This window comes from Pectinophora gossypiella, chromosome 5 (assembly GCF_024362695.1).
Source record: "Pectinophora gossypiella chromosome 5, ilPecGoss1.1, whole genome shotgun sequence".
Classification (NCBI taxonomy): Eukaryota; Metazoa; Arthropoda; class Insecta; order Lepidoptera; family Gelechiidae; genus Pectinophora; species Pectinophora gossypiella.
The window spans coordinates 3,110,583-3,131,463 of NC_065408.1; the positions used below are offsets into that span (position 1 = coordinate 3,110,583).

At 37.0% G+C, this 20,881-nt stretch overlaps 1 protein-coding gene across 1 annotated transcript in view; it reads right to left on the reverse strand.

The window, feature by feature from the left end:
• The window catches only part of LOC126366633 (uncharacterized), a 341,274-nt gene extending 321,718 nt beyond the window's left edge, over positions 1-19,556 (reverse strand). Inside the window, exon 1 of the mRNA XM_050009822.1 lies at positions 19,453-19,556. Within this exon, the coding sequence (XP_049865779.1) occupies positions 19,453-19,534 (82 nt within the window). The 5' untranslated portion in view covers positions 19,535-19,556. The remainder of the gene's footprint in view (positions 1-19,452) is intronic.
• Positions 19,557-20,881: the final 1,325 nt, after the last annotated feature.

The window sequence follows — 20,881 nt, forward strand, 5'->3', positions numbered from 1 at the left end:
ATCATCAGCCCATTAACGTCCCCACTGCTGGGGCACGGGCCTTCCCTATGGATGGCTAGAGAGATCGGGCCTTAAACCACCACGCGGGCCCAGTGCGGATTGGTGGTTATTAACGACTGCTAATGCAGCCGGGACCAACGGCTTAACGTGCCTTCCGAAGCACGGAGGAGCTCGAGATGAAAACTTTTTTTTTGTGGTCACCCATCCTATGACCGGCCTCTGCGAAAGTTGCTTTACTTCAACAATCGCAAACCGAGCGCGTTTACCGCTGCGCCACCGAGCTCCTCAGCTGAGCTGTATATTTATACTCCTTCCCAAATAATATAAAAATATTTTTATAAGCAACGCGGCAACCGTAAAAACGTTTGGTTAATCACAGATATTAAAGTACAGATTAAATAATTTTTATTCACCTTCTCCTTTATGGGTAACGTTCATTAGTTTAAACAAAGATATGTGAGACGTTCTTTAGTCATTTAAAACAGTAGGGCTTTTGATTGTAGTTATAACAGAAATAGCAAGAATGGGTTTAGTTATTATAATATGTAACCAAAAATTATACAGTCAGATTAAAACAAATGTCGATGTTTTATTAAGTTATATTACAAAGTGGCAAAAAAATAAACGTTTTCTAACAAGCGACAAGCCTCAATTTCAAGCGTTTATATTACAAAAACTTACCATACAAAACATTCAAAAATAGCATCAAAACAAATAGGTATAAACTTCAACGCGATCGACAGGCAGACATCAACAAAATGATGTAACTCAAAATAAATTAAACTTCCGAAATTTAAATACGCTGTCATGATAAAACAGGAGCCCCGCGAGAGTTGATCAGTAAAAAAGGCAACTTTTCTATAGAATAAAAGATTAATGTGTAAACCGTTTTAACAGAATAGCCTTATATCTCCGATGGGACAATAGGCCGTATAGGAAACAATTGGCCCAGTAATTTATGTTGCCGCAGACCAACTCACTGACTGAACAATGTGAAACGATACAACTGAAAACGTTACTTTTTTGAGTTACACCCGTTTTGTTTGTGGAGCGTGAAATTGTGTTTCGTGTTTTTGTTTGTTATGTTAATTTATTATTGTTAACTTATTATAATTTTAATTAGCATAATAACGAATGAATTATAACCAATAGTTGAAGTATTATCTCTGTGAAATAATAATGTAGGTAATACGTAACTCCAAAAATTTAAGTTAAATCAGTTAAACTATTTTCCAAAATATACATAACTTGATAAGTTTATCTTGTAAATGTTTTGTGAATTTCTGTGCAATAAAGTGTTTTATTTTTATTATTAACTTGAGTTATGTTGATTGGACAGTTTCAACTATTTTAACTTAAAACTTCTCTTAAGACGCCAAAGATTCTTCCTCTGTATTTATTTGTCATTAGTTGTTAACAGGTAAAAGAATCTCGAGTATTTTTTACAAAAAAAATTGTCCCTGTAAAAACCTTAATCTTGAGTTACGTCCTTTTTCCTCAACCTGCTGTATATGGGTCACAGGCTTGTGGCTATTTGCATGTATCATTTTCTGGTTTAGTCAGCTCGGCCTATCGACTCGTACTATGGTACCTACTACTGTTGGTTATTTATACGGCCGCGGCGGTTCGGATATAGAATTATAGCGGATACTGTTTTTTTGTTCGAATGCATTTCGGAAAAAACAATGGAATGACGTAAATAGGTTTGTTCGAGAAAATTGACGGCAAAACTACATATATGTATTTATTTGTCTGTAGATTACTGCATAACTTACTAAAGGCGTGGTAGCCCAGTTGGTAGAACGCTTGACTCTCAATTTGAGGTCGCAGGTTCAAAACCCAGCATAGGCCAAACCAATGAAAAAATTCTTATAGCTCCGTTCGCGACTTTATTTTAAAAGGGACGAATGGAATGAATTTTACTTATAATATGTAGTAGGCACATATTATAATTTGTATGTCGTAAACAGTACTAAAACACGATTTACTTTCAATAGACGTAAATTAGACTGAACTTAAGTATAATTTCCTTAAAAATACATACAGAAAGAGAAAAAATATATAGGTATTTAATAAATTTGAGATAAAGGTGGACCGACGATCTGGTGAAGGTCGCGGGAAGCCGCTGGATGCGGGCATCGCAGGACTGATCGTCGTGGAGATCCTTGGGGGTGGCCTATGCCCAGCAGTGGGCGTCGTACGGCTGATGATGATGAGTGATGATGAGACAATTAAAAACAAAACAAACACATCTTATAAATAAGACACCTCCTCCAATGCGTCACATCGAGGCAAGGTGCCCAACAGGCTGGCAGCATTACCCCTCTGAATCGCCAGACTAATTCTCTGACAGAAATAACTACCAGCCCTAGCATCCCCCGAAGCCCCGATAAAACGCATTGAGAGATCCTTAACAAACATTTTTGCATTTTTATATTCATATTCATTTATTCCTTATAACAACTTTACATTGTGTTGGAAATTGGAAATAAAAATAAAAATAAAAACAAGCTTAAACTACATTACAAACTAAAACAACAGTGGGACTATAACTTACTTACAATATACCTAACAAACTATTACAACAAACACATACAATATTCATTATCATTATAAAATATAGCATAAACATCAAAATAATAAAAAATAAAAATCTTACACTTTAACCTTACACTAAATATTATTTCGCCTTAATAACTTTTTTTTTGACGTTGGGAAATGCGTTACGCATACCACGCCGCCCGGGGGGACGACGTGGTTATGTGGGACTCCCCGGGTGTCGCCACCCGGTATACCCACTAAAACCCAACGGTGTTCCTCCTTGTCGCCGTGTGGCGGGGATACGGGAACGCAATTGCACACAACCGCGTCCCCGCCGGCTCGCCTTAATAACCTCTAGTAACAAAGGACTTTGCAGGCTACGTTCACCAAAAACAATATAGATGGCGTTGGCCTTAGGTAAATACCTAAGACAAATAAAATATTTATGAATTTTAATCACGAAATACGTAATAATTCCGAAATGTTATCACGTTTTCTATGACGTCACAGTGTGCTTTTTCATACAAATTCCATAGTCATATCGTGTTTTGACGTAAAGTGAAAAGTAACTGATTTGACTGGTTAGAAACTAGCCTGTTGTCGATCCAACTGTGTTAGTGAACACTGCACTTAAGACAAATAAAATATATATACCTGTACAATATTCAAAATACAGTATCGGTTTTACAAACCTCTAGTAATTCAATGTTCATATAAATAGGGTCGCTTACGATACACGCTGACATGAAAGAAAATACTTGTATAAGGGTACGTTATGATATGCCTCATTATACGTACCCATTCAATTAAATCAATCTTGAAGGGTTTCCTTTGCATGCGATCCCCGACCTGATTTCACATCCATAGATATGTCGCTAGTAAATAAACACCTCTTGTAGAATAAGATTTATTATTTACATACTTAATTATGCATATTATTTTATGACCAACCAGCGCGCTTGTGTGAAACAATTGATGAATGTGGAGGAAACAAGAGAACTGTGTCAGGATCGAAGCAAATGGAATTCCACAGTCTCCGTTTACCCCGATGAAAAATAAGCGAGTGAGTTTGTGTATGTACGTATGTTTTAGACGAATTTTTGATCTTCGGCGTAATTCTTATGAAACTCAATATTTTTTTAAGAATTTTTATGATTGCTGAAAATAAGCATGTAATTTTATTTTATTTTTTTCCCTCCGGGGAAGGTGTAGTGTAGTAAGCGTAACTATTAAATATGACTAATAACCTATGTAATGTGTAGAGAGATCTTTCAATATAATCAGTAATAATCATGCATTCGCTGGTTTTACTTGCGTCCTCAACGTCCGTCCCTATTTTATGACTATTTAATGAATAAATGAATTAACACTTTATAACACACACAAACAGAAAACAAGCAAAAGGAAAAACACACATAAACATAAGAAATCTTATCATCTCGGACCTGGAATTGTGCTGATTCGGCCGTGATGAACCATTATGGCAAAACAAATTCTAGGTTATGGGGGAGGGTAAACCGTTTAGTAATTTTTTAAAGTTATATGTCCCGGATCATAATGCAAAATAATTCGTGTGAAACAATTTTCGTTGAAAGCATCATAACAAACTTCCAACAACCCAACCAATTTCGTGTTTCCCACTACTTCTGAGCCTATGAATATTTCATAAATACCGATCATTTGAAGCAATCCCCACTTTAAAAGTGAATGAAAAATTTTCGATTGAGCTGTATGCCTCCTTTTTATGAAAGCCCGGGTTATTAGAACGAGCCAGCGTTTAGACCGGGCCCTGATATTGCCAGCGCGGAATAATACTAATAATGGAGGCAGCCGGGTCAAAAGAAAATCATTTCGAACCGGCAACTTTGTGCGAAAGTTTTCTTCAATATAACGAATTATTGGATTTGCAGACGCTGCGCAGGAATTCGTATCGGACATTCGAGAATGATATCTTTTTCGGGAGACTAACGGATTTTTGGGGTAATCTCGTTTCTTTTGTTTCATTACGTGTTTTGTAGGTTGGACTTAAACTGAGCAGCGTTCGAAACGCTAAAGCTGAGCTTAGCTTCTTGACTGATAACTTACAGCATTTCTTGGCGTTGTCTAAACTAAACGGATTATCTGTCTTGGAAATTGGAATCTAGGTATTTTTTTATTTTGTAAAAAGAAAAGTAGTTACGGAGAGTCCGTGATAGCCATGTTCGAAGAACGCGTGGCTTATATCATAGTGAATTTACAGTTCGAATTCCTGCTCTAAGCCACTAAATTATATTATTAATCTATATTTTGGTTTCTAGGAGTTTTGTCTGGTTAATGGCTTTGGCACTTAAACATAATCGTGACGCTATGTTGTTATTTTTCGATAGGGATTCTCTTAAAATGCATAAATGTTTTTGTCATAATGTTATTTATCATAATCCTTTCCCATAATAACATCTAGGAATACTGTTTTCTTAGGTATAACTTATTTTTGGACTAATATTTGTTGGTATAAATTTGATTCGCATATAAATAGGTATCCATAATTCTTTTTTAGAATAATAGTGTTTTGTCATAATTTTTACAAGGCATAACAGTAGGTTAGGGTGCAGCGGGGGTGGCCCTTGGGCCACCCCTACGCCGCCAGCATGTTTATCTTACACATGAAAAGTATACTGAATGATGACCAACAGCATGAAATAGTGTCAAAAAATATAAAAAGTCACAATCATGAAACAAATGCCGCCAAGGAAAAAGTAAGTTTCGAAAATGTTCAAAGTTGTGCCAAAACTTTTCTTATTCGGAGTATAGTTTTTATGCTTATAATAATTATGCTTATATATCATTATTGTCATTAACTATTATGCTTATAGTAGTTATGAGTTTCAAAATTATGCTTAATAAGTTATAACAAATTAATACTATGCGTAACTAATAATAGGACGAATAACAGTATGCCATGGTAAATTATTACAAAAAAAAATATGAGTAAAAATAGAGAACCTTTTCGATACGTAACACAGTAATTGTCCTACCAAGCCTGAAAAAGACGTCTTCAAAACGACAACAAGTATGTTGGCTATTAGCCCAAAGGCATCTGCTAAGCCGCTATCGAACGGTGCAGCGTTAAGCGGTATGATCCGTGACTTCTCCGTGATTTTTGCATTAAATGCATACACAGTTACTTAGATAAACTCAAGATGTGTGATTCTATGGATGAATTAGATGGACGATCCTGATTTTTGGTGACAGGGAAAAATCCCATTGCGAATAAATTACCCAACCCATACTACTACTTATACTTTGTGATCCCTAGTTTGATTAGGACATTACAGGCTGTTCACCTGATTGTCCAAAAGTAAGATGATCCGTGCTTCGGAAGGCACGTTAAGCCGTTGGTCCCGGTTACTACTTACTTACTGATGTAAGTATGTAGTCGTTACATGAGTCATTTCAAGGGCCTATGGTGGCTCAATAATAACCCTGACACCAGGGTTTATGGGGTTGGTAATCCACCTCACAACATAGAAGAAGAAGACCAAACTCATATAAGCCATAAAGCCCCTAAAACTAATACCAAAAAATGTCTCGCGTTCTAGCCGATTTTAGGTCCAAAAATCATTTTTTCCGACACAAGGCTTTTGACTCTCCAATCGGGAATAAATTTTTACTTCAAAGGTCCCGTTCAAAGGTTCGTGATAGCGGAGGTTTTGTTATGCAGATACTGTTGGCCTTTTTTATCTTCTTTCAGGCTTATTATTGGTAACGCTCTTTGGAATATAATACTGTTAAGTTATCGCGAACCCGTTTCGTGTTTTGCTCGTTTATTGAGCTGACGTAGTACTTTTGGGTCCTTAACATATTTTGGCATAAGAGAGATCTTGCTAGTTTGTATGTATGTATGCTTATGTGATACGTATGAAAAATTCGCAACGCAACTATGTATCGTAGTTAGCGATACAAAAAAAAACAGCCCATGAAATGTCAAGACGTGACGTCTACGCTTAGGGTAAGTTTAAGAACTGGGACATAATTCTGGAACGACAAAGTCTGGGACTCATCGATTGGCACAAGAGTTAAACATAAATAGCCTACCCCTAGTCACTTCTGGGTACAGGCCTCCTCTCAATCAACCGGAGGGGATATGGAGCTTACTTACTTAAGGATGTCGCTACTCCAGAGAGGGTTGCTCCAATGTAAGTAGGTGGCCACGAGAATTACTTCACATAATCCATGGACTATCAAGCTGATCCGATCGCCAGATTTGCGACTAATGTGTTCCATACTTAGTTTCTGTGCCAAAACGTGGCTCCACCGAAAAGCAACTCCATAAATTTTAGTTAGGCACCTGGTAGGTCGTGGACTGAACTTGGCAAGACCACATGAAAACAGATGCGGTAAAGGACTAGTCGCCAAAATGTTACGTAAAGAGAATTAACTACTTACCGCTGTTTTTATAAAGTTTTATGAATATTTTGCTCAGTGTTGAAAGGATCTCCAATAATCAGCGAATCTCAATCAGACCTATAAAATGTCATTGTAGAGGTAATTGGCAATTACAGTCGCTTTGTCTTTAAATATAACCACGGTATTGAATTTGTAGACAGTATTTTTCCAAGATTCACCCTTTTGTTAATTGATCACAAATATTTTTGATAAGAATAATTTCTTCCCTTTCCAGCCACAACAACTCAATAAATATGACAGATTTATTTATTTATTTACTATTTTTAGCAACAGAATAGTTGATCATAAAGGTTAAAAACTAAACTGTCTTCATTATGGTTCCGAAATAGACATAAATGGATACCAAAATGTGAAAACAAAATCGTAATTCTCTGAAAACCAAAATAGTTACAATCATCTAATTATCGAAATGTAAATTTGCGTTCACAATGTCCATTGAAATTCTTAGATCAATATTATAATGAATGTATAGTGAAGTGCACCTTTTCAATGTCTCAATCAATTAAGATTAAATCAAAAAGGTATCTTCTTATTTTTCTTCAATATCGTCGAAAGGGAATAAATTGGCGAAGCATTCCCGTGTTGAAATCAAATATCTTGTCCGATAATTACTTTTGACCTGGAGTGATATTCTATTTATCGTACGACAATGAGATACGCCATTTTTGGAATATTACAACTCTATTTTGGAATATAATTATGTTTTCTGATGAACGGCCTCCGTGGTCCAGTGGTTGAGCGTTGTGCTCACGATCTGGAGGTCCTGGGTTCGATTCCCAGTGGGGACATATCACAAAAATTACTTTGTGGTCCCTAGTTTGGTTAGGACATTACAGGCTGATCACCTGATTGTCCGAAAGTAAGACGATCCGTGCTTCGGAAGGCACGTTAAGCCGTTGGTCCCGGTTACTACTTACTGTGTAAGTACGTAGTCGTTATAAATGAGTCATGTCAGGGGCCTTTGGCGGCTCAATAGTAACCCTGACACCAGGGTTGATGAGGTTGGTAATTCGCCTCACAACCCACACGATAGAAGAAGAAGAAGATTTATTACCACGTGTTGTTTATATTTGCAAATCAATGTGTTTAAAGTTTTACGTTTCTGTCAATCTATTCTAAAATTAATCTGATGTATACACACGGCGTCAAAGTCTATTTCCATCTACACCAAACACTCTTAAACTACCCAAAGCCTACACAAGACAACTAGCATCCATTACAACATTAATAACAGTAATTTACAATGCTGAATTGTAGAATTATTACCTCTAAACAGGGTTCCCGTCCCATGTCAGTAGTCCCTTACCCCGTAGTAAACACTACTGGATTCGGAAGCAATTCGACGAAGGCATAGATTTATCGCCGCTACGCTTCCTATGTGTCTGAAGATCTGATTTAGATCCCGTGTACTTCCAAATGTGTTGGATAGTCTTTGAGCGCTGAACCGAGTCTATTTGGAATTGAGGTATTGAATGGAATTGTTTTGTGACGTGTTTTGTGTACCGTCACTTTTGTCATACTAATACAGGGTGTTAGTGACAATGTGACAAAAACTTTGAGGCATGAATTTTCCATCGCAAAAGTATGGAACTGCCAATAATTAATTAAACAAAAAACACAAAAAAAAATTGAATTTAGAGAAAGAAAATTCCACTTAACTCAGAAACATAGTCTAAATCATCCCCCAAATTTTTCGTTACGTTGTCACTAACACTTAAACGTACAGTCATGAGCAATATCATGTACCCACTTTAGAACCCTGTCGCACTATCATATTTGACATTTAATGAGACTTACGGTTTAATTTGTCAGAAAAGTTAATGTGACATGGTTTTAAAGTATTATACATTATTATTACTCGTGACCCGTATGGCTACCTGTACGTGCTTGTTCATGCTGTAAGTGACATCGTAACGTATATTGGCTCATGATTCTGAGTTAATATCAAGTGGAATTTTCCATCGCAAAAGTTTATAATTATAGAAAATTATACTTGGTATTAACTTAGAAGCATGGTCTGAATCGTACCTCAAAGTTCGTTACTTGTTTATTTATTTAATTAGTACTGCCACATGGTTTACATTTATGCATTATACTAATTAACTCTAATTATATATATAGAGATCTGATGTAAATCACAGTTACGGCGTACCTAACTTACATAATATAATTGTCTTAATTTCTAACAAAAAGAAAAAGGAACAAAAAAGAAAACAATTAGAAAATTATATTAATATGGACCACCCATACAATAGCCATATCCCTGAATATGCCTATAAATCCAACAATTTATCTACATTCCTATCAGTTAGCTGTCATATGTGTGGTTACGTTGTCACTAACACCCTGTTTATTACACGTGTAAATCAGTGTTGTGATAACACGTTTAGAAGATCTTGACGTAAAACGACAAATACGGAAGACTCGACACAAGCCCTCCTACAAATATACATTTAATTCTGCTGGCCAGTTATTCTGTGCGCCATATGGCCGAACCTTCAAATCGAAGTTCGGTTTTGCTAGCCATATTAGAGCCTATCATAACATCGACCTGGGATAGACATTTAGGAGTCACCGTCGCCGGACACGGCTTGGATGATGATGATGATGAACACAATTACGCGATTACTCCACCGACAAGAGCGCAGATCTTAAAAAAGGAGAACGAGAGAGAGAGAGATAACACAAAATGGTAATCTCCTTATGTGCGTGGCTCTTAAAATAAAGATAATGATGACATTTACATCATCGGCTCTAGAAATGTCACGTCAAATCATTTCAAGGAATCAAGCTTAGGGAATATAACTTTTATTAAAATGAATCCTTTACTATAGAGACTTAATACTTCTTGGATGTAAAGCTTCTGGGCGTAAACTTTTAACTAACTTTAAATTACTAATTCAAGTTGTAAAATAAGTTAATGGAATTAAGACATTTTTGCTTTAAGTATATAAATAACTATATAAATAACTATAAATATGTTTTCCTTTATTGGCGGTGTCTTTCTTTCTTCGAAATGAAAATCGAAAATAGTATCAATTCTCTCAGTACATCTGTTTTCGTCTAAATTATTTGTGCAAGTCCAATACCGGGAACGGAATCGCTCCCCGTTTGACACACAGGGCAAATTTAGGTACACTATTTTCGTCTAAAAACGATAAGACATCCTGTTTTACAGTCATCAAGTATCGCATATATAATTTGAAAGTTTAACACAAACTATAAAGCATTATTTTGATAAAAAGTAATTTGAGTGAGTGTTTAGTAACTCAAAAATGCACCAAAAATATTACGGTTTTGCGTGATTGGTTCGAAATAAGTCATTTCATTTAAAATGGAGAAGTGTCAATTTTTTTTTGACGTGACTAATTGTAGATTGTCCGCAGATGGTATTAACTATTTGGCCGGACAAATGGGGAGCGCTGAAGGCTCTCACCCAGTACAACTTTAAGACAACAGGCCTGAGGGTGCCCAGTTGGGCGCGAACCTCGGCTCAGGGCGTCGTCTGAGAGGAAAAATATTTGAAAGAATTAATCGATTCTAGTTGGCCACGCCGGCGAGGAGTTTTCTTACAGTTTGCAGTAAATATCAAATAGAAACAACATTTTAAAGTAGTGTGAATCAAACAGAGTTAGTGCTAAGCCGGAGCTGCAAATCGAATCGGACGCAGGCACCGAACGGAGATGCGATTTATCAGGTGAGTTGAGATCACACTGCGGTTGCATGTTACTGGTAAACGTACACCATATACTTGTTTATACTGTATACACGCCCTAATCCTTAAAGGGGTGGGCAAAGCCTCAAGTAATCGGAAGACATTTTTCGGGAGCTTCCGATATAAAGACTTAAATTAAAATAATGGTTCAACATGTTAAAAAGGACAAAAGACAGTTTTAACGACATTTCCGGGATAAATAGGCCCTATGGTTTATCTTCATTTATCTTACAACGGCCCCCATGGTCCAGTTGTTGAGCGTTGGTCTCACGATCCGGAGGCCCCGGGTTCGAATCCCGGAGGGGACATATCACGAAAATCGTGATCTCTCAAATTGATTACACCTTTATGAATCTATGTTTTTTTTTTAATAATAAATAATAAGGCCACGAGTCTTTTTGTAATTATTTCTTTTTATTTTGGTACAAAAAGTGTATTTGTTATGTACTATTATTAATATTGTATGTCTTTTTCATATCTCACGCCTATTTCCCACCGGGGTAAGCAGAGACTATAGAATTCCATTTGCTTCGATCCTGACACACTTCTCTTGCTTCCTCCACATTCATCAATCGCTTCATACACGCACGCCGGTTCAGAGTAGATCGTATTGAACCTTTTCTAAGGACATCTCCAATTTGATCATCGTAAGTCCTTGTTTGTTTGTTATGTACTGTATTGTAATATTTTTTTAAAGAAAGAAAGTATTTATTATTAGAGGACGCCACAGCCTCCCACAATTACACTTAACCTCTATTAACCTTCACACAATTATTCCTGATTACCGCAACCCAGAAACGTCCACCAAAACCCAGCTGTTAAAACGAACAATATTTTCAGTGCGGCATATCGGTAAAAGACATAAATATAACCGGTTCATCCGGTTCCAAATGCGGGTGCAGCCGATGCAGGTGCTATATCTCAGTGCTACCGACAGGATACAGAGCTATGGGTCTGTTTGGGTCTATTTAGATACCCGGGTATACCCGGGTAGCGCGTCTGTACTAGACAGTTGGATGCCGGGTGAAATTGGGTCTCGTTCGTTTTCGCTTTCGGGTCTGTTGTGACCAGTATACGAAAGGTAAACTTTAAAAAATATTGTTTTTACCTCTTAAACCTCATTAGAGTAACGGTTGCAGAACTTTAACTCTGAATATTGAAGCACCTTATGACAATACATCGTTACATTTTATAGTACTTACATAAACAGCCTATATACGTCCCACTGCTGGGCACAGGCCTCCCCTCAATCTACCGGAGGGGGTATGGAGCATACTCCACCACGCTGCTTCACTGCGGGTGGGTGGAGGTGTTTTTACGGCTAATAGCCGGGACCAACGTCTAAACGTGCCCTCCGAAGCACGGAATCATCTTACTTTTTCGGACAATCAGGTGATTCAAGCCTGAAAACTCATTACCAAACAAAGGACAGTCTCACAAAGTGATTTCGACAATGTCCCCATCGGGAATCGAACCCGGATTTCCAGATCGTGAGCCTAACGCTCTAACCACTAGACCACAGAGGCTGTCAATAGTAAATATGAAATAATCTGCCGTAATAGTATTATGATGACATCTACGTGACCTTTTAAAAAACGTAAGGTACGTACGTTACGTCGTAACGTAACGTACTTTTTAATAAGTTTAAAAACTAAAACCCGACAACAAAAAAATCACACTCTAAAAATAATGAAACAAGAAAATAAATACTTGAATGATACTTGTATTGTATGTTGTGCGCAATAAAGCATATTTGTGTTTGTATAAGTATATTTCTCTGAAATTCTTCTGAATAGTGTGCGTAATGTATAAGAGATAAGTGTGGTCCTGACGTTACACAGCCTATAACCACCAGAGGCCTGTTTAATAAAACTTACAATTGTAAATTACAATGACAATTTGATGTACATTGCGGAGTGTGTGATCACAAATATTTTGTAGTTTCATGTTAGCTACGTAATGAACACCAAATTGTCATTGTAATTTACAATTGTAAGTTTTATAAAACAGGCCCCAGACAGTCACAAGACGCTGCTAGTGAAACCTTATTATAAATTAGGTTGAAACAGACGTGCATACACACACACATACATACACAGCTGTCAAAGCTGCCTTTTGCTTGGTATTTGTCTCTGTGTACCACGCAATAAAAGAACTTCTATACTACTGTATGTGTAGTGTAATGAACGTTGTATTGTATGTAATGTAGAGGAGCTCGGTGGCGCAGCGGTAAACGCGCTCGGTTTGCGATTGTTGAAGTTAAGCAACTTTCGCAAAGGCCAGTCATAGGATGGGTGACCACAAAAAAAAAGTTTTCATCTCGAGCTTACTCCGGAAGGCACGTTAATCCGTTGGTCCCGGCTGCATTAGCAGTCGTTAATAACCACCAATCCGCCCTGGGCCCGCGTGGTGGTTTAAGGCCCGATCTCCCTACGGGGAAGGCCCGTGCACCAGCAGTGGGGACGTTAATGGGCTGATGATGATGATGATGATGATAATGTAACTAATATTTTATGGGCATCTCCTGCAATAAATATTTTTCATTTTGAGAAAATTAAAACGAAAAAATCTGACTCAACGAGTTCAACACGCAGCTCTTGTATAGTCGGGACGAGCGTGTTAACCATTACACCACCGGCTACTCAGGTCCTGTATCGACTCCTCAGGTATTTATCGTCTTTAAACCAACGCCGGCACCATCTAAGTATCGGTATTTTTTTCAATTTCCATACATACACACATAAACTCACGCCTAATGCCCACCGAGGTAAGCAGAGACTATAGAATTCCATTTGCTTTCAATTTCCAATTTATTTTTATTTCATGACCTAGAAATATACTTAAACACACACACACACACACACATTACTCCATACCTAGAAGTTTTATTTTTGATAATTTTAAATATTTTTATTATGTTTCATTATTGTGTATTTTGATATAAGCAGTTATAATTTTTCATAGTGCTCTGTATTCTGTCCGTGTGTCCATTTTGTAAATCCTGACAGGAAATCGTACTCTGGCCCCTGCGATACAAGCTGAGCTTAGTGCAGGGACCGCCGCATATCTAGAGTAATTGGTCTTATTATAGTTGTCTATATTTTTATTAATGTAAAATTGTAAGCCTATGTTCAATAAAGATTATTATTATTATTATTATAATACTTTTTGTTTAATATAATATAATGCCTCCGTGGTCTAGTGGTTAGAAAAAATAAGAAGATTCCGTGCTTCGGAGGGCACGTTAAGTCCCGGCTATTAGCCGTAAAACAGATCCACCAACCCGCAGTGGAGCAGCGTGATGGAGTATGCTCCATATCCTTTCCGGTTGGTTGAGGGCAGGCGTGTGCCCAGCAGTGGGACGTAGCCTATATACGTCCTGTTTTTATTATATATGTATATTATGTGTGTTTATGTAAACTTATTATGATTTCCGGAGTGAGTTTGTACGTATGAATGATTCATTATTTTATTATTCTTAATTTGTCTAATGAACATGACTGTCAATGTTTGAATTTCACTAATGATATTGTTATAACTGCAAATAATTACATTGCATAATTGAAGCATTTAATGTTCAATACATATTCGATGAACTGAATCATTCACTGAGCTCGGTATACCGTGGTACTCAGTTCATGTTGCGATGAATGTACCTCTGACTAGCCCAGTCACTCTCAACATGCGGTCCACCGGCCATTGTGGGCATAGATCAACAATAGTAGATGGCCCGCCTAGAGTTACAAATAAAAAAAACCTTTCAAAAAATAATCACAAATCAAAATAATCAAACAAAAAATCAATAATTAAATCTGCTGTCTGAAAATTGAGTCGTTGCGAGTTTTTGGTGTTAATTATTTTCTTTTTTTAAGCAATGTTACGATATTTCTTTGATTACCGGAGACTGGGCCCTTAAGAGAAGGTGAAACAATTGGCCTTTGATAGACAAGAATGGAGAATGCTACACCGACAAGAGCGTGACTCTTAAATTAGTGATGGTGACTTTAATTTTTATTATGGACTAGCTTTTGCCCGCGACTTCGTCCGCGTGGCGTGTTATATAAGAGAGAGATCTTTGTGTGTGTGGGAGTGCATACTTATGCAGTTTAGATTTTTTCATAAGTACATTTTTTTTTCCCAATAACTCCCATTTTTCAAAATACAGCAAAAAATAAACTTTATATTTACTAAGGTATGCATGTTAGATTGAATCAATTGATTGAATTGTTTTTTTTTTTAATTGATTGTTCATTGAGTTTTAATTTTAATACACACTTCCTCTCTTCCCTTCAACGTTGCTGTGCCCTACAGGGTCCATGTTTTAGTTCCTATGCCTATGTAACACCCCATTGTACTACATGGAATGCAATAAATAATTTAATTGAATTGAATTGAAAACATCTATCTTACGCGGTTTCGATTTTTTCATACAAATGTTTTTTTCCCGCTAACTCCCGTTTCCGTGAGAATTTTGCAATATCCTGTTGCAACTAAGGTTTAAGTTAACTAAGGTACATGCATGCCAAATTTCAAGCGTCTAACTTAAGCGGTTTAGATTTTTCATACAAAAGGATTTTCCCGCTAATTTCCGTTCCCGTGGGAATTCCGGGAATTCCTTTCTTAGTGCACCTCTACGGTACCTAAGCTATGTCCCTTCCAAATTTCAAATGCCTACATTTAGCCGTTCAGGCTATGCGTTGATATGTCAGTCACTGAGTCAGTCAGTTTCTCATTTTATTTAGATTTGATTTTTTCATACAAATGTTTTTTCCCGCTAACTACCGTTCCCGTGGGAATTTTGTAATATCCTGTTGCAACTAAGCTTTAAGTTTACTAAGGTACCTGCATGTCAAATTTCAAACGTCTAACTTGAGTGGTTTAGATTTTTCATACAAAAGGATTTTCCCGCTAATTCCCGTTCCCGTGGGAATTTCGGGAATTCCTTTCTTAGTACACCTCTACGGTGTCTAAGGTACCTGCGTGCCAAATTTTAAACATCTAACTTGAATGGTTTAGATTTTTCATACAAAAGGATTTTCCCGTTAATTCCCGTTCCCGTGGGAATTTCGGGAATTCCTTTCTTAGTGCACCTCCACGGTACCTAAGGTACCTGCATGACAAATTTCAAACGTCTAACTTGAGTGGTTTAGATTTTTCATACAAAAGGATTTTCCCGCTAATTCCCGTTCTCGTGAGAATTTCGGGAATTCCTTTCTTAGTGCACTTCCACGGTACCTAAGGTATCTGCATGCTAAATTTCAAATGTCTAACTTGAGTGGTTTAGATTTTTCATACAAAAGGTATTTCCCGCTAATTCCCGTTCCCGTGAGAATTTTGGGAATTCCTTTCTTAGTGCACCTCTACGGTACCTATGGTACCTGCATGCCAAATTTCAAACGTCTAACTTGAGTGGTTTAGATTTTTCATACAAAAGGATTTTCCCGCTAATTCCCGTTCCCGTGGGAATTTCGGGAATTCCTGTCTTAGTACACCTCTACGGTATCTAAGGTACCTGCATGACAAATTTCAAACATCTTACTTGAATGGTTTAGATTTTTCATACAAAAATATTTTCCCGCTAATTCCCGTTCCCGTGGGAATTTCGGGAATTCCTTTCTTAGTGCACCTCTACGTTATCTAAGGTACCTGCATGCCAAATTTCAAAAGTCTAACTTGAGTGGTTTAGATTTTTCATACAAAAGGATTTTCCCGCTAATTCCCGTTCCCGTAGGAATTTCGGGAATTCCTTTCTTAGTGCACCTCTACGGTATCTAAGGTACCTGCATGCCAAATTTCAAACGTCTAACTTGAGTGGTTTAGATTTTTCATACAAAAGGATTTCCCTTCACTACTCTGCTCCTATTGATTGTAGCGTGATGAAAAGTATACTATGACCTGTCCAGGAGTGTGAAGAATAATTGTACCAAGTTTCATTAAAATCCGTCCAGTAGTTTTTGTTTCTATAAGGAACATACAGACAGACAGACAGACAGACAGACAAAAATTTTACTGATTGCATTTTTGGCATCAGTATCGATCACTTATCACCCCCTGATAGTTATTTTGAAAAAATATTTAATGTACAGAATTGACCTCTCTACAGATTTATTATAAGTATAGATAATGTCAATTCCATCGTGTCTTTACATCGCGTCGCATCGCGTAGCATCGTCTACTTAACCTTAGAAAAATATAACAATATAGAAGTCACTGCCGAAACCAGGTGATTAATTTACAAATCACGATTGTTGCATCTGATGTAGTTTCTGACAAAATTGACTGCACTGCTCCCACATCCAGTAAATCTTCATGATTATGTTTTGTCTACCGTCCACGCAAGCACGAAAAAAATTAAGTCTATGCTTCTATCAAATGAAAACTCTCAATACTCTACATTTATGTAAGTAATTTTCTATTGTTTTTCTACCTGATATGGATGTAAAAAGACCGAAATAACGTATATTTTATTTATTTGTCCTAGCAGTAAGTAATTAAAAAAACTTAAATCACATAAATGATAAAAATAGCACAAGTCGTTATTTACGTATTCTTATTCTCCAGTTAAATTGAATTATACCTACCTACTTGATTGCAAAAACGGCTTTTACTTTTACATCTAAACGGTCCCTAAACATTTTAAAACAATTTCAGTTGCCATAAATAAAGTCACCATAATCCTTAAAGCCGTAATAAACTTTGTGCACCCTTTCCCTGTCCTCTCTAATTTACAAAGAGTCGCATTCTTCTATCAAAATAAATTGCTGGGAATCTGAGCCTTTTATGATGAACGATACCGATTTTACGCTTCTGTATATAATCGGAATTGTCAAATCGTCAGGATAGATAAGTGAACCCTGTAAAAAACAGGATAATGCTAAGGGGATGATGATATCGGTTCTACGCTTTTATGCTTGCCTAGAAGCGTATAAAGAACCTAGAACTTATCTTCTGGTCATCATCTCCCTAGCGTTATCCCGTTCTTCACGGAATCCGTTTACCTAACATGGATTTTTTTCTGGTCGGGTTCTCTGCAGAAGTAACTACCAAGGGAAACCCAGGTCAAGTTACATTATTTACCTCTGAAAATGTATCGGGGAAGTAAGAGTTTTCACACGATGTTTTTTTTAACGCTATTCATGATAATCATTTAAGATCCAAACATGAATTTGAAAAAGTCGATATTGATTGGTTTAAACCCATGCTGACTTGCTATTGCCAAAATTTTACTATATTTTCAACCAATGAAAAGCATGGCGACCTTGATTGTGATACACTTTAGGCCTTTCTTTTGCCTAGTTAGTGAACTCTGTACTAAACCTGGTTTTTGCGCCCCTCCCTCATGCTTGGACAATTTGTGGCATTTAAACGTTTTTTAAAGAGCTGTTGTTTGAAGTGGCAACACTAAAATGATATATAGTTCGTCCTTCTTCGATATTTTTAAATCGTGTCGATATCGTATCGTCGTAATGTAAACTTAACTTCAACTTGCGCGTTCGAGAGCCGCACTAACAAAGTATTTAATCAAAGATTAGCTGTAGGTAATTGTGTTAAACATGATTTACAGTAGTTGGATGGCGTCCAGTGCTGAAACTTAATCAGCTAAGAGCCTTTTTGTTAGCGACTTCGCTAATTTGTGAATTGAAAGGTTTTTATTTTATTTTGTTATCTCTCTGATTAGAAGCTTGGACAAATAGTTTTGCGTCGTTTGTAACGTAACAAAAAATATGTCAATGATTAAATTGAGTATTCTGTTAATACTTGAAGTTCAGTTCAAGTAGATTTAGAGAATTAATACTGATGATTGATTCAATGTGCTGTCTTTGTAAATCATCATCATTATCTCCCTAGCATTATCACGTTTTTCTAATTTTAAGATTTTAAAATTTTACAGGTCCGGTTTTTTACAGAAGCGACTGACTTTTCAACCTGCGAAGGGAAAACCAGCCCAATACAGGTTAGGTCACATGCCTCCGGAAATGCATTTCTCGGGAATGCGGGTTTCATCACGATGTTTTCTTTCACTGCGTTGTCTTTGTAGATCATCATCACTAAATCAAGAGCCACGCTCTGGTCGGTGTATCGTTTTTAAAAATCTCCATTTCTGTCTATCAAAGGCTAATTCTTTAACTTTTGTCTGTGTAGATAAGTAAGGATATTAATCAAATTAGAACTTAATTTCAACAATCGGACATAACACATGAATACAGTACAATTTGGGCGGCCTTATTGCTTAAGAGCAATTTCTTCCAGGCAACCACTACCAAAAAAATATCACAATGTAGATATGCTTAGTGAGTTTCTTATTTCCAACTCGTTTTTCGTACTTGGCTGTAAATTAATTTACGAAGAATACATCTTCAAACATCAAAACGACTAGATATAAAGTGTTGTGTGTATATTTGAGTAGCTCGTTTGCGCAGCGGTAAACGCGCTCGGTCTGCGATTGTTGAAATTACGCAACTTTCGCAAAGGCCGGTTTTCACATCGACCTTCGGAAGGCACGTTAAGCCGTTGGTCCCGGCTGCATTAGCAGTCGTTAATAACCAATCCGCATTGGGCCCGCGTGGTGGTTTAAGGCCCGATCTCCCTATCCATCCATAGGGAAGGCCCGTGCCCCAGCTGTGGGGACGTTAATGGGCTGGTGATGATGATGATGTGTATATTTTAATGTTGTAAATGTATATGTATGTCGTAGGTTTTACCTAAATAACCTTTTTTTTCTGATAGTAAAAGTTCCTTTTTAGACTTACCAGTGATCCGTCCGAGTAGAAGCCACCCGACCACCGTCACCAAGCCTCCAGTACTCCGCCCCATGTTACTGGTCTTCTTCATTTCATTTAAAACAATATACAACCATCGTCTTATCACCACTTCGCATCTTTCACTGTCACTTCAAAAGATTAACAAGTTCACCATTGTAAGATTTTCATTTTTTTTAACACCTGCAACAAATGAAAGCAGGTTTTAATTATATACAATAGAATTGTGAGTGCATAAGTACCTATAACTTAACATATATAGCCTATACGTATATATTATGTGCCACTGCTGGACACAGGCCTCCCCTCTACCAACCCAAGGGCGCACCACGCTGCTCCACTGCGAAAAAAGTAAGTTTGCCTGGGATTCATCACTTAACTTGAGAATGAGAACACAGTGTAAAACATTATATTCAGTACGACTTTTTCCTTTTTTTAACGATGCGTATAGTATAATTTACCACGTAAAGAGTGTGAGGGACATCGTAACGAATACTGAGGGGGGTGATTCAGACCATGATTCTGAGTTAATATCAAGTAGAGTTTTCCGTCGCAAATTTAATGTTTTTTTTTATTATTATTTCGTTTCCAATTCTATACTTTTGTGATGGAAACTTCCTTTGGCTTTTGACTACCTGTACAATGTACATACTTGTACTAGAGTGACATCGTAACGAATACTGAGGGGATGATTCAGACCATGATTCTGAGTTGATATAAAGTGGAATTTTCAGTCAGAAAATTCATGATTAGTGCTTTTTTTCTTAAATTATTTTCAGCTCCATGCTTTTGCGAGGGAAAAATCTACTTGATAACTTCTAAGAATAATGGTCTGTATCATCCTTCAAAGTTTTCGTTACGATGTCACTAACACACTGTATGGCATTAAATACTTGGTCGGATCTACACGCCGCAACCGTTCTCTTCTAGCTTTCTACCACCAACGGCAACTCCCCGAAACTTAGAAATCGTTTGACCTCAAACAATTTTATTTATTAGCACAGATAAAAACTTTCTCCACTTGATGAGTTCCTTCACTTCCTCAAGAAAACGCTGGGATCAAGCAAAAGTCGGACAGAACCAACCGAGGGTTCTTTAGTATGAATTTTTTGTAAATAATTCCGGGTTTTTTATAATTAAAAATAGGTGTGGGTGTGACCGCGACCTCATCTGATGGCAAAGAAACATGTGGCCTAAGATAGCATATGATTACTTTTTTACTCTTATTGATTATAATTTTCAGTATTTTAAGATTGTAATAAAGGGAATACACATTCTGCTGCAAAGATAATTCTTTGCACAACTGAGTACGGTTCATTTTATACTTTGAAGTAAATCCAGGCGAAGTTAGAGGCTTTATGTATCACGGTATTTTCTATAGAGTTGAAACAAAAAACTTTGTAAATAAAAAGAAATTGCA